Genomic DNA, 16,523 nt, shown 5'->3' on the forward strand with positions numbered 1-16,523 from the left:
GGAAGGGTCTGTCACTGTATAACACTGGGGTACAGTACTGGTGGGGACGGGTCTGTCACTGTATAACACTGGGGTACAGTACTGGTGGGGATGGGTCTGTCACTGTATAACACTGGGATACAGTACTGGTGGGGATGGGTCTGTCACTGTATAACACTGGGGTACAGTACTGGTGGGGAAGGGTCTGTCACTGTATAACACTGGGGTACAGTACTGGTGGGGACGGGTCTGTCACTGTATAACACTGGGGTACAGTACTGGTGGGGATGGGTCTGTCACTGTATAACACTGGGATACAGTCCTGGTGGGGACGGGTCTGTCACTGCATAACACTGGGATACAGTACTGGTGGGGACGGGTCTGTCACTGTATAACACTGGGGTACAGTACTGGTGGGGACGGGTCTGTCACTATAACAGTGGAGTACAGTACTGGTGGGGACGGGTCTGTCACTGTATAACACTGGGGTACAGTACTGGTGGGGATGGGTCTGTCACTGTATAACACTGGGATTAAGTACTGGTGGGGACGGGTCTGTCACTGTATAACACTGGGGTACAGTACTGGTGGGCACGGGTCTGTCACTGTATAACACTGGGGTACAGTACTGATGGGGACGGGTCTGTCACTGTATAACACTGGGGTACAGTACTGGTGGGGACGGGTCTGTCACTGTATAACACTGGGGTACAGTACTGGTGGGGACGGGTCTGTCACTGTATAACACTGGGGTACAGTACTGGTGGGGACGGGTCTGTCACTGTATAACACTGGGATACAGTACTGGTGGGGACGGGTCTGTCACTGTATAACACTGGGGTACAGTACTGGTGGGGACGGGTCTGTCACTGTATAACACTGGGGTACAGTACTGGTGGGCACGGGTCTGTCACTGTATAACTCTGGGATACAGTACTGGTGGGGACGGGTCTGTCACTGTATAACACTGGGATACAGTACTGGTGGGGACGGGTCTGTCACTGTATAACACTGGGGTACAGTACTGGTGGGGATGGGTCTGTCACTGTATAATACTGGGGTACAGTACTGGTGGGGACGGGTCTGTCACTGTATAATACTGGGGTACAGTACTGGTGGGGACGGGTCTGTCACTATAACATTGGGGTACAGTACTGGTGGGGACGGGTCTGTCACTGTATAACACTGGGGTACAGTACTGGTGGGGACGGGTCTGTCACTGTATAATACTAGGATACAGTACTGGTGGGGACGGGTCTGTCACTATAACATTGGGGTACAGTACTGGTGGGGACGGGTCTGTCACTGTATAACACTGGGGTACAGTACTGGTGGGGACGGGTCTGTCACTGTATAGCACTGGGGTACAGTACTGGTGGGGACGGGTCTGTCACTGTATAGCACTGCGGTATAAGTACCAGTTGGTGGAAGATGCCATGTTGCTGTTCAGAGTTGGTAGTTTCTCTCTGGTGAATCCGCCTCTATCTGTCAGACTGTCTGATTGTTGTCCCATTGCGGTCCGTGAGAGCCTTGAGTACCCAAATCTCTGACATGGTAACAGGTGACTGCAGCTGAAAAGTACCGGATTGGGTATGTAACGCTTTGGGACACCCAGCGGCTGTGTGAGGCACTGTGTAAATGCATATTCTGAACAGAAGGCGCTCAACTGGGACAGTTCATTTTATATGTGCCCCCCCCACCACCCCGAGCTGCAATGTGGGGCCGTTTTACAAGCAGTCACAGGACAGGAAAGGTGCTTTTTCCTGTAGCCTAGTGAAGCAGCAGGCAGAGATGAAGCTATCATTCCCAGCTAAATATAATCTCCAGTCACTTCCTTTTTGCAATCCAGAGAACGGATATTGCTCCCCCTGCTAAAGGGGGCCTAAACACTGGGCTTTAAATCAAACCGCAGCATATTTACAGAGAAAATAGAAGCAGGAGGAGGCCATTCGGCCCTTCCAGCCGGCTCCGCCATTCATTACAATCATGGCTGATCATCACGTTCAATACCCTGATCCCGCCTTCCCCTATAACCCTTGATACCTTTCACCCCAAGAGCCATATCGAATTTCTTCTTGAAATTAACGTTTTGCCCTTAACTACTTTCTGTGGTAGCGAATTCCACAGATTCACCACTCGCTGGGTGAAGACATTTCTCCTCGCCTCAGTCCTAAAAGGTTTACCCCTTTTCCTCAAACTATGACCCCTAGTTCTGGGCTCCCCCACCATCGGGAACCTTCTTTCTGAATCCACCCTGTCTAATCCTGTTAGCATTTCGTAAGTTTCTATGGGATTCCCTCTCACTCTTCTAAACTCCAATGAATATAATGAAATGAAAAATGAAATGAAAATCGCTTATTGTCATGAGTAGGCTTCAATGAAGTTACTGTGAAAAGCCCCTAGTCGCCACATTCCGGCGCCTGTCCGGGGAGGCTGGTACGGGAATCGAACCGTGCTGCTAATCCTAACGGACTTAATCTCTCCTCATATGACAGTCCCACCATCCTAGGGATCAACCTGGTAAACCTTAGCTACACTCCCTCCATAGCAAAGAACATCCTTCCTCAGATAAGGACACCAAAACTGCACACAATAGTCCAGGTGTGGCCTCACCAATGCCCTATACAACTGTGATAAAATATCCCTATTCCTACACTCAAATCCCACCCATGCCCCCTTCGTTTCCCCCCCCCCTCCAAAATTAAGCCTCAGAGTTGATCTTTCCTCTGCCAACTGACAGCAGTTGGCCATTGTGAAGCTTTGCCCCCACTTCTTCTGGGGTCCGCCTCTTATACCCCTGCACATCTTTGGGTTGTGGGGGCGAAACCCACGCAGACACGGGGAGAATGTGCAAACTCCACACGGACAGTGACCCAGAGCCGGGATCGAACCTGGGACCTCAGCGCCGTGAGGCAGCAGTGCTAACCACTGCGCCACCGTGCTGCCCATGGACTGGGAAGATTATTGAGGCATGATCATTACAGAGTAGAAGGGGGCGGCACGGTGGCACAGTGGTTAGCATTGCTGCCTACGGCGCTGAGGACCCGGGTTCGAATCCCGGCCCTGGGTCACTGTCTGTGAGGAGTTTGCACATTCTCCCCGTGTCTGCGTGGGTTTCACCCCCACAACCCAAAGATGTGCAGGTTAGGTGGATTGGCCACGTTAAATTGCCCCTTAATTAGAAAAAATGAATTGGATATTCTAAATTTTAAAAAAAAGAAATCAAAAAAAAAAAATTACAGAGTAGAAGGAGATCAACCAGCCCCTCAAATCTATACTGGACCTGTCTGAGGCGGTTGGCAAAAACGGATTTGAGGGCAATTTCGATAAGGAGCTGGTTGGGGGCCGGGGGGGGGGGGGGGGGGGGGGGGAGGGGGGGTTTGGGGGTGGGGCAGGTTCGATGAAGAGCGACGGAAAGAGGTTAATCTGGAATTTAATTCCGCACGGCCCAATTGGGCCTGTTACTTGGAGCATCACAAGTGAGTGCGTCCAATTAGGCCCAGTGAAGACTGTGCGTGCCTCCCAGATTTGTTTTAGGTCAGTTGGATGAAGTTAACGGGCGATGACTTTTATGCCGTGGATTATCCGTGGGAAGAGCGTTGGCTGCCAAATAAAAAGGCAATTGAGAGGGTAGAACAGAAATGGGTTTGAAAAGCTGAGGTAGTTGTTCAAATAGCGCCGGGGAACCTGGGCAGGCGGAATGTGACCTGTACTTGCCCCCTGCAAAGGGCACACATCAGTCAGTGCGGTGGAGTCCCTGGTTTGAGCGTGTGTATGTGTGTGTGTTGCCCAGGGCACTGAGGGAATCGCCGACTTTCCTTTTGAAGGGCGCCATAGCTCCTTCTAAATGCGACCTTTCTCGCACAGCGAGTGGTCGGGGTCTGGGATGCACGGCCTGGAAGCGTGGTGGAGGCAGGTTCAATCGAGGCATTCAGGAGGCCACGTTTTCAATGTACGGGGGGGGGGGGGGGGGGGGGGTGGAAGGCAAGGGAATGGCGTGAAGTGACGATGCTCGTTTGTAGACGCGATGGGCCGATTGGCCTCCTTCGCCTGTGACAATTCTGTAGTAAGCCAAAGGCTCTGTGGCCACCAGGTGTTTGACTGACCGGCACTTTCCCTCTCTCCGCAGGTACGCCATCACCGTCTGGTATTTTGACGGGAAGGAGAGATTAGAAGCCAAGGAGCGATTCAAGAGGGGTATGGACTTCTTCTGTGCCCCCAGTCCCTTTCCCGATTGAACCCCCCCCCCCCCCCCTCAGCATTTTGCCCTGGTTGCATGTCGAAAATTCGGGATTCTTGGCTCTTCAGCCTCCATTGGGGAATTTGGATAGAAGGGAGGAGTGGGGGGGGGAGGAGGCGGAGATTGCGTCCCTTGACGTGGAGAAGGGGAAGAGTGAGATTGGATAGACACGTAGATGAGAATCAATAATCAGAAGCAGTCACCCCCATGTCAGCAACCAGCGGACACCGATTTAACGTGACTTGCTGAAGGACCAGAGGTGACGTGAGGGAAATATGATTTGGATGGCAGGCAAACATCTGCCTGCTAGGCCGCAGGACACCAATTCGGTCGCAAATTTCAAATGGAGATGTGATGCGAAGGAACAATGATACGTAAGAGGCGTGCTGTCGAAGCTTTTCACCTAGCACCCATCAGGGCAAATGCAGGAATGCCAAATTTTAAATGAGGCAACAATTTAACACCGTGAGAAAAGCTATGGGGACAACGGCTTGTGGTAGCATTCTCCATGGCAACGGCTCGATCAATCAGAGCTGACTCGTCAACCAATCGCCACCCTTTTTCACTTGCCCTGTAAATCGTTGCTGCCGTTGAAATTTGGAATTCTTATATTTGGCCTGATGATTCCAAGACACAAAACTTCGACAGCATATCTCTTTTTTTTTTTCCCAGCTGTACTCAAATGATCTATAATTTTTATTCATTGGATGTGGGCGTCGCTGGCTGGGCCACCATTTGTTCCTCATCCCGAGGGCACTTAAGAGTCGACCACGTTGCCGTGGGTCTGGAGTTGAATGTAGGCCAGACCGGGCAAGGATGGCAGATTTCCTTCCCACTAGTGAACCTGATAGATTTTTACGACAATCGGCAATGGTTTCATGGTCACCGTTAGACTTTTAAATTCAGATTTTAATTGAATTCAAATTCTGCTATGGCAGGAATCGAACCGGGTCCTCATGACTCTGGATTACTAGTCCAGCGACAATACCACTACGCCATTGCCTCCCCGACGGGGGTACAGGGAAAGGCTTACAAACGAATGCACAAACCAAGAGCAGGAGGAGGCCACTCTGTCCCTCGAGCCCGCTCCGCCATTCAATAAGATCGTGGCCGATCTGATTGTAACTCAGCCTCACGTTCCTGCCTCTACCCGATAACCTTTGACTCCCTTGTGAGTCAAGAATCTTGGCCTTAAAATTTTTCAGCGCCTCTGCCCCGTACTGCTCTCTGGGGAAGAGAGTTCCAAAGATTTACGATCCTCAGAGAGCAGAAAATTCTCCTAATCTCCCATGTTAAATGGCAGACCCTTTATTGAAATGAAAGGAAATGAAGATCGCTTATTGTCACGAGTCGGCTTCAATGAAGTTACCGTGAAAAGCCCCTAGTCGCCACATTCCGGCGCCTGTTCGGGGAGGCTGGTACGGGAATTGAACCGTGCTGCTGGCCTGCCTTGGTCTGCTTTAAAAGCCAGCGATTTAGCCCAGTGTGCTAAACCAGCCCAGCCCTAGTCTCTCACACAAGGGGCAGTACTCTTTCAGCATCCTCCCTGTTGAGCTCCATCAAGCTTTTAATAAGATCACCTCACAATCTTCTAAACTCCCAATGGATACAGAACCAACCATCATAGAACAACTCCCCCTCCCGAACCCAGGTATAGTCTCTGAACTACATTTATAACACACTTGTATACTCGAACGGGTTGAAGAGGCATTTGTACAGCGCCGTTCATGTCCTGCAGGCGTTCCATGACACTTGCCAAACAATGAAGTTCCTTTTAAAGTGTGGGCGCCGTTGTCACGCAGGAAATGCAACGGCCAATTTGCACACAGCAAGATCCCATAACGGATTGGCGTGGCAACGCACAGATAATCTGTTTTCAGTGATTTTCAGGACACCAGGCTGAATTCCTCTGATCTGCCTCGGGATCTTCCCGAGCGGGAAGATGGGACCGTGCTTTGGGTTCCATTGGGGGTTGGGTGGGGGGTGGGGGGGTTTATCTGACCCCCACCACTGCAGAACAAGGGTCGCAGAATAACAGCCGTGACCATTTTTCCCCCTTGGAGGTCCTGAGGACGGTTTTAGTCGTCCACCAGTTGCCTGAGCTCGAGTAATTCCACTGCACCAAACGTGGGGGAAATATCAATCGGTTCTGTTGGTGAGATTCCTTCAGTTTAACATCATTCCCAGACCCAATTCAGAACCGATTGATATTTCCCCCATGTTTGGTGTAGTGGAATTACTCGAGCTCGGGCAACTGGTGGACGACTGGCTGCTACTTCGCTCCTCGGTCTAAAACCCTTTTTACCCTCGAGCGCAGAGGCCTCTACGCCATTCAACCATGGATGAAATGTTTCTCATCCCCATTCTCCTGCCTCTTCCCCATAAGCCCTGATCCCCTTATTAATCAAGAACCTCTCTATCCTTGTCTTAAAGACACTCAGTGATTTGGTCTCCACAGCCTTCTGCCCTGAAGGAGGCCATTTGGCCCATTGTATCTGTGTTGGCTTCTTGAAAGAATAATCCACTTAGCACCCCGTTTGCTTTTCAGATATTAAAATAATTCCCTTCCGAAAGTTACTATTGAACCTCCAATCTTTCAGGCACTGCGATAGATCTTAACAACTTGTTGACTTTTTTTTTAATCCCCTCACTTCCTATGTAGGGCAGTGGGTGCCTGGAACTCGCTGCCGGAGGAGGTGGTGGAAGCAGGGACGATAGTGACGTTTAAGGGGCATCTTGACAAATACATGAATAGGATGGGAATAGAGGGATACGGACCCCGGAAGTGTAGTAGATTGTAGTTTAGTCGGGCAGCATGGTCGGCACGGGCTTGGAGGGCCGAAGGGCCTGTTCCTGTGCTGTACTTTTCTTTGTTCTTTGTTCCGATCTGATTTTTAAAAAAATGTCGGCTGCCTTTCCTCCCAAAGGAAATATTATCACCTTAGTCATTCTTTTGGGGAGAGAGTGACGTGGTGATGTCATTGGATTAGTAATCCAGAGGCCCCAGGCTAACGCTCTGTGCGACACGGGTTCAAATCCCACCCCGGCAGCTGGTGGAATTTAAACTAAATTAAGAAAACCTGGGATTGAAAGCGAGTCTCGGTAACGGCGACCCTCATCGACTGTCGTAAAACCCCATCTGGTTCACGAATGTCCCCTTTAGGGAAGGAAATCTGCCAGCCTTACTTGGCCTGGCCTACATGTGACTCCAGACCCCACAGCAATGGGGTTGTCTCTTAATTGCCCGTCTGAAATGATCAAGCAAACCACGCAGTTGAAGGGCAATTAGGGATGGGTATTAGGATCCCCCCCCCCCCCCCCACCCCAATTTTAATTTTAATTTTTTTAAAATAAATTTTAGATTAGCCAATTATTTTTTCTAATTAAGGGGCAATTTAGCGTGGCCAATCCCCCTACCCTGCACATTTTTGGGTTGTGGGGGCGAAACCCACGCAGACACGGGGAGAATGTGCAAATTCCACACGGACAGTGACCCAGAGCCGGGATCGAACCTGGGACCTCAGCGCCGTGAGGTGGTTGTGCTAACCACTAGGCCACCGTGCTGCCCCTTTAATTTTAATTTTAAGACTATGTTGAATGAATGATTTGCTCCAGGAGTGAGTGCACAAAAAGAATAGGGCGTGGGTATTTTTACAACAAAAATTTATTATGAATGCAATATTAAACTTTTTAATTTCATGCATAAAAGGAACAATTTACCATTACCTCTTCAACACAACTACTCAATTTCCCATTAAACAAGAAGAAAAGAAACGTACAGCTCTCGATCTATCTTACAGCCAGCATGGCATAGAGTAATTCTTGCTTTATAAAACAGATTTGGCTCCGGTTGAAACCCCTTCAGACTCTGGCTGAATATCTTCAAAAAGCTGGTTCACCTGGCGAGTTTCAGCTTCCTTTTTTTAAAAAAAATAAAAAAATAAATTTAGAGTACCCAATCCATTTTTTTCTAATTAAGGGGCAATTTAGCGTGTTCAATCCACATCTTTGGGTTGTGGGGGCGAAACCCACGCAGACACGGGGGGAGAATGTGCAAACTCCACACGGACAGTGACCCAGAGCTGGGATCGAACCTGGGACCTCGCGCCGTGAGGCAGCAGGGCGAACCCACTGCGCAACCGTGCTGCCCCGCTTTAAATATTATTATTCTTTTATAACTCTCCCACTGTTTGAGTATCCAATTCTTTTTTTCCAATTAAGGGGCAATTTAGCGTGGCCAATCCACCTACCCTGCACATCTTTGGGTTGTGGGGGTGAAACCCACGCAGACACTGGGAGAATGTGCAAACTCCACACGGACAGTGACCCAGGGCCAGGATCGAAGCTGAGGAGCTCGGTGCTGTGAGGCAGCAGTGCTAACCACTGTGCCATTGTGCCACCCGATAACTATCCTACTGTGAGAGAATTGTGGACTGCGTGTCAGACAGATCAGACTTCACCTCTTCTATCTCCAAACCCTTCTGCAAAACAGCCTCTCTGCATACCTTGGCTCCATCCAGCAATGACATCATCTCTCCCCAAGCTGAAAAATAAATGAACTCCCCAGGGACTTCCCCCAGTCAAACCACACAGCATAAGCCCAGACTGTAAACCATAGTTCTTTCACTTTCTGGCTGCTAGAAGCTCCCAGGTTTTACAAAACTGAATCATTTTTTAAAAAACACGACCACTGCAGTCAAACACACTATCACCCCAGGCCTTTAACCCTTAAAAATGATTCCAATGTTTAGAATCCAATATTCCTAGAATCCTCCATTTGTCAGGGGGCAACAAAGGCCGGCTTTACCGGTGACACCCACCACGCCATGACAGAATAAAGGGGGAAAAGCCTCATGATTTTCGTACACGTGGAAGATGGGGGGCAGCACGGTGGCGCAGTGGGTTAGCCCTGCAGCCTCACGGCGCCGAGGTCCCAGGTTCGATCCCAGCTCTGGGTCACTGCCCGTGTGGAGTTTGCACATTCTCCCCGTGTCTGCGTGGGTTTCGCCCCCACAACCCAAAGAAGATTGGCCACGCTGAATTGCCCCTTTAATTGGAAAATATGAATTGGGCACTTTAAATTTTAAAAAAAGAAAGAGCAGGAATAGGCCATTCGGCCCTTCGAGCCTGCTCTGCTGTTCAACATGATCACGCTGGCCCTCTTATCTCGACGCTGTACCCCCGCCCTCTCCCCATACTCCTTTGACACCTTTGGAGTCGAGGGATTTTATCCATTTGCTTCAGTGATTTAGTGCTAACGTCGTGAAATCCCGGGTTCGCTTCCTGGCTTGGGTCACCGTCTGTGCGGAATCTGCACGTTCTCCCCCGTGTCTGCGTGGGTTTCCTCCGGGTGCTCCGGTTTCCTCCCACAAGTCCTGAAAGACGTGCTTGCTAGGTCAATTGGACATTCTGAATTCTCCCTCTGTGAACCCGAACAGGTGCAGGAATGTGGCGACTAGGGGCTTTTCACAGTAACTTCATTGCAGTGTTAATGTAAGCCTACTTTGACACTAAAGATTATTTAAAGCATTTCCACTGCACCCTCTCTGCCTTGACTTCCTTCTTGCAGTGTGGTGCGCAGTACTGGACAAGAGGCCACACCGGTGATTTGGCGAAAGGATCTCCTCACCGCCTGACTCTTGTCCTCCCAGCGTTCCTATTCATCGAGGCACAGGTTTAGCTGTTTCATCAACTCGTCACCTTCTAACGTCCTCTTCTCTTCTCTTCACAGCTTCAGCTCAGAAGGCCGCGCAGTTCGCCCAGACCAGTACCACCTAGGGCCCAGCTGGACGGCCGACCACCTCAACGAGCAGACGGGTTGCATGCTTCGACCCGCTATTGGTCGATTCGCCGCCTGGTCTGCGTTTGCCCATCGCCCGGCTCTGCCCCTTCCCCTCGCCCACCCGCCTTTGTGAGGGGGCGCCTTCGAAGCGGACGATCCCGTTTGGTGCTGGACCCATCGCGCTCTTCGAAGCGAGAAAGAGAAAGGGGTCGAGGGTCAAGTCGGGTGGAAATTAACCCTTCGCTGCCCGCCCTGCACGTCGGCAGCGAGAGAGAGGGTGGCATTGTTCCATTGGGACTTCTCTATACGTTGGCCCTGTTACCAAGCCCAGTGTAAACCCCTCGCACGTATAAGTTAGGCCAGATTTGATTTGTGGGGGTGGGGGAAAGCATTCAGATGCAAGACCCCGGCCGCCGAGCTTTGGACTTTTATCAATCCGGCCCCCCCCCCCCCCCCCCCACCCCCACCGGACAATACACCAAACTGATTCAAGTACTGTCTTCGCGAAGATGTTTTCTGAGTGGATTTGTCCTGTGGCCCACCCCCCAATTGCTGATTGTCGTAGGGATCAGACTGAGGGTTTGAGGACCCTGAAACACTTGATTTGTACTCGTTAACGCAGCGGGCAGAGGATTTCGCTGAGCTCCCCCCCCCCCCTCGCCCCCCACGGTGGAAAACGTTGAATTTCGGAGTGGCCGTGTGATTTTGATGGACCTTCTAAGGACCTGTGCCCTCGCCCCCTCGAGCGGGACAGGCGGGCTGCGACGCGCGCACCGTCTCTCAACGAAAAGCAATGGCTATTACACAGGCGCGGCTCCGTCGACCTGACTGAAGGTCATTAACTCCTTCCACATGGCTGTCGCCTTCCACATCGCGGGTTGCTGCCCACTCCAGATCTTCCCCCGGAGGGTTCAGGAATGTGAGGATTAATCCCCGGAACGTTGCGGAATTCGGGGGTGGAAAAAGAACGTTTTAGTCTTGAGGACAAGCGGAGCGTGTGTTTGCCTTAAATGTTGGGTTAGGACGGTGGGGGCGATGGATGTGCGGGGCAACCAAACGGGTGCAGGGATGTTTTTTGGGGGGGGGGGGGGGAGTGGGGAGACAATCATAAGGTGAAGCCCCTAGGATTATGTCCAGCTCGAGTTGGCAACTCGCCCTGTGGCCGCTGCAGGCCCAGGGGTGGTGTTGGGGTGCCTGGGTAAGCAGGCCGGGTTGTGTTCTACCAATGGGTGGACACCCTCATCTTGTTGTGGCTAAATCGCTACACCCCCCCCCCCCTCCCCAACAACCTCCCCTATATCTGAAGGCTGGAGATGTAAGGTCAAATGCATGGGATGGGGGGGGGGGGCATAACTGGGTCGGGGAGGGGAGATGGATGGTTGGGGTGAGAGATATGCAAGGATTAGGAGCATTTGTCAGCCCTTCGGCCCCTCTAGCCTGTTCCGCCATTCAATAAGATCACGGCCTGGTAGCCTCGACTACAGTTTCCTGCCGGCCCTCCGCATAACCCTCAGCTCCCTCATCAATCAAAGATCTGCATAACTCAGCCTTGAATATATTCAGAGAAACCCCCCACCCCGCCCCACACACAGACACACACACACAGCTCTCTGGGGTAGAGCATCACCGCACAGAAGAGGCCCCTTCGGCCCACAGCGTCTGCGCCGGCAAACCGATTTCCACAGGCTAACGAACTTACGAGAGAGAAGAAAATTCTTCTCGTCTCCCAAGGGCCAGTATTTAAAACCAGGCCAGTCCCCCCCCCCCCCCCCCCCCCCCAGCAGGAGGACGGCGCAGCAGAAGCGCTCCCTGACCACCGGCCGGGAGGAGAGCCTGCTAGGCCAGCCGCAGCGCCGGAGAGCAGGGTACAACATTGGCCGCACCGGAGACTTAACGAATGGCCTTTATTTTCCCAACGTTGGCATTGCCTTGACGGGGCTGGCAGGCATCCAGGCTGAACCTTGTTCAGCTTCCACTCGACCTTTGGCGAGGGGAGGGAATTTAGCGTCTTGTCTGTGCTTTTTCCACGTTTGGTGTGTGGGGGGGGGGGGGAAGGGTTGGTGTGGGGGGTGGGGGGGGGGGAGGGTTGAGGTGGGGGAAGGGTTGGTGTGGGGGGGGGGGGAGGCTTGAGCGACTACATGTAGAAGCTGAATTTGCAGTTTAAGTTTGTAAAGTGAATTGCACTTTCTCACACCTTCACCTTTATATCAGTGAAGAAAGTGTGGGCTCCCGATTAAACGTGAACTGTTTACTCTCGCAAGTGTGGCTTCTGTTCCGTCTGTCAGGCTTTCATTACCCCCCCCCCCCCCTCCTCTGTGCCGGGACGAGGGCAGTGGGAAGGCCACGAGGTAGTCCTTCATTCCCCACTTCTTTCCCCACCCTACCCTCTTCCGACCCTCCGAATCGGCTCTGCCCTCCCCCAATTCTGACCCATCCCCGATGTCCGTCGCTCCGCTATTGGCGGCCGTGACCCCCGCTGCCTGTGACCCCGAGGTTCCGCAGCTGTACGTGTAAATCTCGTCGTGTCCCTTTAAAGCTGACCTCTTCCAGCCAGCTTGGGGGGGGTCACCTGACCTAACATCGCCGTGCGTGATTCGGCGTCACGTTTCAGCCTGATACCGAGGGACAATTTATCCCAATTAAAGACACTATTTCAATGCAAGTTGTTTTTGTTCCCCGCCCACCCCAAAACCCGGGGTGCCAAAGCCAGCCGAGAATCTCTCCCACTAAGAATGAAAATGGAGACCCTTAAGGACTAATAATAATCGCTTATTGTCACAAGCAGGCTTCAAATGAAGTTACTGTGAAAAGCCCCTAGTCGCCACATTCCGGCGCCTGTTCGGGGAGGCCGGTACGGGAATTGAACCCGCGCTGCTGCCTCGTTCTCCATTACAAGCCAGCTGTTTAGCCCACTGTGCTAAACCAGCCCCTCGGAGCTAGACTAGGAGCAGGAGTAGGCCATTCAGCCCCTCGATCCCGCTCCGCCATTCAATACCGTCACGGCTGATCTCAGCTTGGCCAACTCCACCTTCCTACTCGCTTCCCCTTCATCCCATTGCTAATTAAACACCTATCCGTCTCCTTAAATTTGAACAGTGTTCCAGCGTCCACTGCACTCTGGGATGGAGAATTCCACAGATTCACAAGCCCTTTGAAGTAATTCCTCCTCATTTCTGTTTTTAATCTTCTCCCCTTTAGCCTAAAAACGAGGCCTCGCGATCTCGAATGTCCAACAAGGAGAAACATCTGCTCTACATCCGCCCTGTCAATCCCCTTTAGCATCTTGTACACCTCAATTAGATCTCCTCTCGTTCTGCCAACCTCCAGCGAGTTTCGGCCTAAACTGCTCAATCTCTCTTCGTAAGACGAGTCCTTCATCCCTGGAATCAATCCAGTGAACCCTCTGTGAACCGCCCCTTATGCATTTACATCCTTCCTCGGGTCAGGGAACCAGAACTGTGGTCGGTGCTCCAACATCTCCAATGTCCTATACAGTTGCAACAGCTCTTCTCTACGTTTCCACAGACTTAACGACCCTCTGAGAGGCAATAATTTGTTCCCGTCTTCAATCACGGAAGCCCAACAGGGCTGAGGGAGGCCATTCGGCCCATCGGGTCTGCACCGACCCACTGAAAGAGCACCTTACCCAGGTTCAATCTCCCACCCTACCCCTATAACCCCCGTCCAGGGGTGATTTAGAATGGCCAATCCACATCTTTGGACACATCTTTGGGGGGGAGACACTGGTTCAAAACCCACAACGGAAGCTGGTGGAATTTAAATTAATATAATTTGGAATTGAAGGGGGGGGGAGGGGGGGGAGACTCTGGTTCAAAACCCACAACGGAAGCTGGTGGAATTTAAATTAATATAATTTGGAATTGAAAAGCTGGTCTCAGTAACGGCGATCGTGACAACTGTCATCGATTGTCGTAAAAACCCTCCTGGTTCGCTAATGTCCCCTTTAGGGAAGGGAATCTGCCGCCCTTACCCGGTCCGGCCTACACGTGACTCCAGACCCCACAGCAACATGGCCGACCCTGAACTGCCCGTCTGAAATGGCCGAGGGAGACACTCCGTTCGAGGGCAATTAGGGATGGGCGACAAATGCTGGGCCCGGCCCACAGTTCCTATAAATTACAGATTCCATAGAATTTACAGTGCAGAAGGAGGCCATTCGGCCCATCGAGTCTGCACCGGATCTTGGAAAGAGCAGCCTACTTAAGCCAAACCTCCACCTGTAACCCCACCTAACCTTTATGGACACTAAGGGCAATTTAGCCTGGCCAATCCACCTAACCCGCACATCTTTGGCGTGTGGGAGGAAACCGGAGCACCCGGAGGAAACCCACACACACACGGGGAGAACGTGCAGACTCCGCACAGACGGTGACCCAAGCCGGGAATCGAACCTGGGACCCTGGAGCTGTCAGGCAACTGTGCTAACCACTGTGCCACCCAGAATAAGATATCTTGTACATCATACCAAAAGCTTTAAAAATTAATTTTTGATGGGAAGAGATTAATAAGCATGTACTATTATCTCCTGTGCAGAACGCAATTGGGAGAAGAACTTCCTAATGAATCAGTAAACTGCTATCTATTCCCAACTTAGCTAATGCGATGAATACAATTCCTTACCCTTGTGCTCACAGAGCCCTTTCCTCCTGCAGTTAATTGTTATCCAGCTCAATAACCACATAAAAGTTAATTGCTTTTCACTCGAGTGAGTCTGTTGACTTGCCCAGTCTGCCTTTCACCCCTAGCTTGGCGTCATCCTTTATCCTGGTGTTATTTTATGTATTTAACTTACAACATTAACTCCATATTTCAGTGAACTCCAGCACAGTGAGAACACAGTAACTCGCCAAGGCTCCTTAGGCAGCCTTAGCCGGCCTCTACCAGCTAGAAGGAGAAAGGCAGCAGATACCTGGGAACCCCACCACCTGGAGGAACCCCACCGCCTGGAGGTACCCCACCGCCTGGAGGTACCCCACCACCTGGAGGTTCCCCTCCAAGTCACTCTCCATCCATTTTTATAGATTTAGAGTACCCAATTTTTTTCCAATTAAGGGGCAATTTAGCATCTCCAATCCAGCTATCCTGCACATCTTTGGGATGTGGGGGTGAAACCCACGCAGACACGGGGAGAATGTGCAAACTCCACACAGACAGTGACCCAGAGCCGGGACCGAAACCTGGTCCTCGGTGCAGTGAGGCAGCAGGGCTAACCCACTGCGCCACCGTGCTGCCTGTCACACATCACCCTGACTTGGAAATATATCGGCCGTTCCTTCACTGTCGCTGGGGCAATATCCTGACGCACTCTCCCTAACAGCACAGTGGATGTACCTACACCTCTGGGACTGCAGCGGTTCAAGAAGGCGGCTCACCCACCACCTTCTGAAGGGCAACTAGGGATGGGCAATGAATGTCGGCCTAACCAGCGATGCCCACATCCCGTAAATGAATTTTTAAAACCTGTGGTGACCCCAGCCTCCACCACTTTCTGTGGAAGAGGGCGGCACGGTGGGCGGCGGTTAGCACTGCTGCCTCACAGCGCCAGGGACCCGGGTTCAATTCCGGCCTCGGGTCACTGTCTGTGCAGAGTCTTCACGTTCTCCCCGTGCCTGCGTGGGTTTCCTCCGGGTGCTCCGGTTTCCTCCCACAGTCCGAAGGTGTGCAGGGTTAGGTGGATGGGCTGGGCTAAATCGCTGCTGCCCCATAAGGGGAGACATTCCCTCAGCATCCGCCCCTGTCGAGCTTCCGCGGGATCTTTTACAATTCGGTAAGATCACCTCCTCAATTCTTCTAAACTCCAATGAATACAGGTCCAACCTTTCCACATAAGGTAAACCCCCTTCGTCCCAGGAATCGGTCAAGTAAACTTTCTCTGAACTCTTTTCTAACCCAGTTATATCCTTTCTTGTGAAAGGAGATTAAAACTGTACTCGGCGCTCTGATCTGATCTCACTACAAAGTCCTGCGTTGCTGTCACAAGACTTCACACCCTCCAGCTGATGTCCCTTTGCAATAAAGATTCCATTGTCACTTGCTGCCCTCTGCTGGAACAAAACGCAGGTGCACCCCCCGTCACTAACATAGCAACAACTTGCCTTTACCTAGCACCTTTAAGCCGAAATGCCACAGGCCGCTTTGTGGGGGCATTATGTCAGGGAACGTGACGCCGAGCCACAGAGGGAGATATAATAATAATCTTTATTATTGTCACAAGTAGGCTTACATTAACACTGTGAAAAGCCCCTAGTCGCCACACTCCGGTGCCTGATCTTAGGGGCAGGTGACCAGATATTTGGTAGATGTTAAGGAGGGTCTGTGGAGTGAGGCAAATCGGGGGGGGGGGGGTGAGGGGGGGAAGAGGCCAGAGTTTAAAAAAATAAATTTTGAGTGCCCATTTCTTCTTCTTATTCCAATTAAGGGACAATTTACCAATCCACCGATCCTGCACGTCCTTTTGGGTTGTGGGGGTGAGACCCACACAGACACGGGGAGAATGTGCAA

The 16,523-nt window shown here is 51.6% G+C and overlaps 1 protein-coding gene across 1 annotated transcript in view; it reads left to right on the forward strand.

The window, feature by feature from the left end:
- The window catches only part of LOC119957852 (prolyl hydroxylase EGLN2-like), a 34,454-nt gene extending 23,348 nt beyond the window's left edge, over positions 1-11,106 (forward strand). The window contains exons 4-5 of the mRNA XM_038786005.1: positions 4,109-4,176; positions 9,951-11,106. Of these exons, the coding sequence (XP_038641933.1) occupies positions 4,109-4,176; positions 9,951-9,997 (115 nt within the window). The 3' untranslated portion in view covers positions 9,998-11,106. The remainder of the gene's footprint in view (positions 1-4,108; positions 4,177-9,950) is intronic.
- Positions 11,107-16,523: the final 5,417 nt, after the last annotated feature.

The sequence above is a fragment of the Scyliorhinus canicula genome, chromosome 27, assembly GCF_902713615.1.
Source record: "Scyliorhinus canicula chromosome 27, sScyCan1.1, whole genome shotgun sequence".
NCBI lineage: Eukaryota > Metazoa > Chordata > Chondrichthyes > Carcharhiniformes > Scyliorhinidae > Scyliorhinus > Scyliorhinus canicula.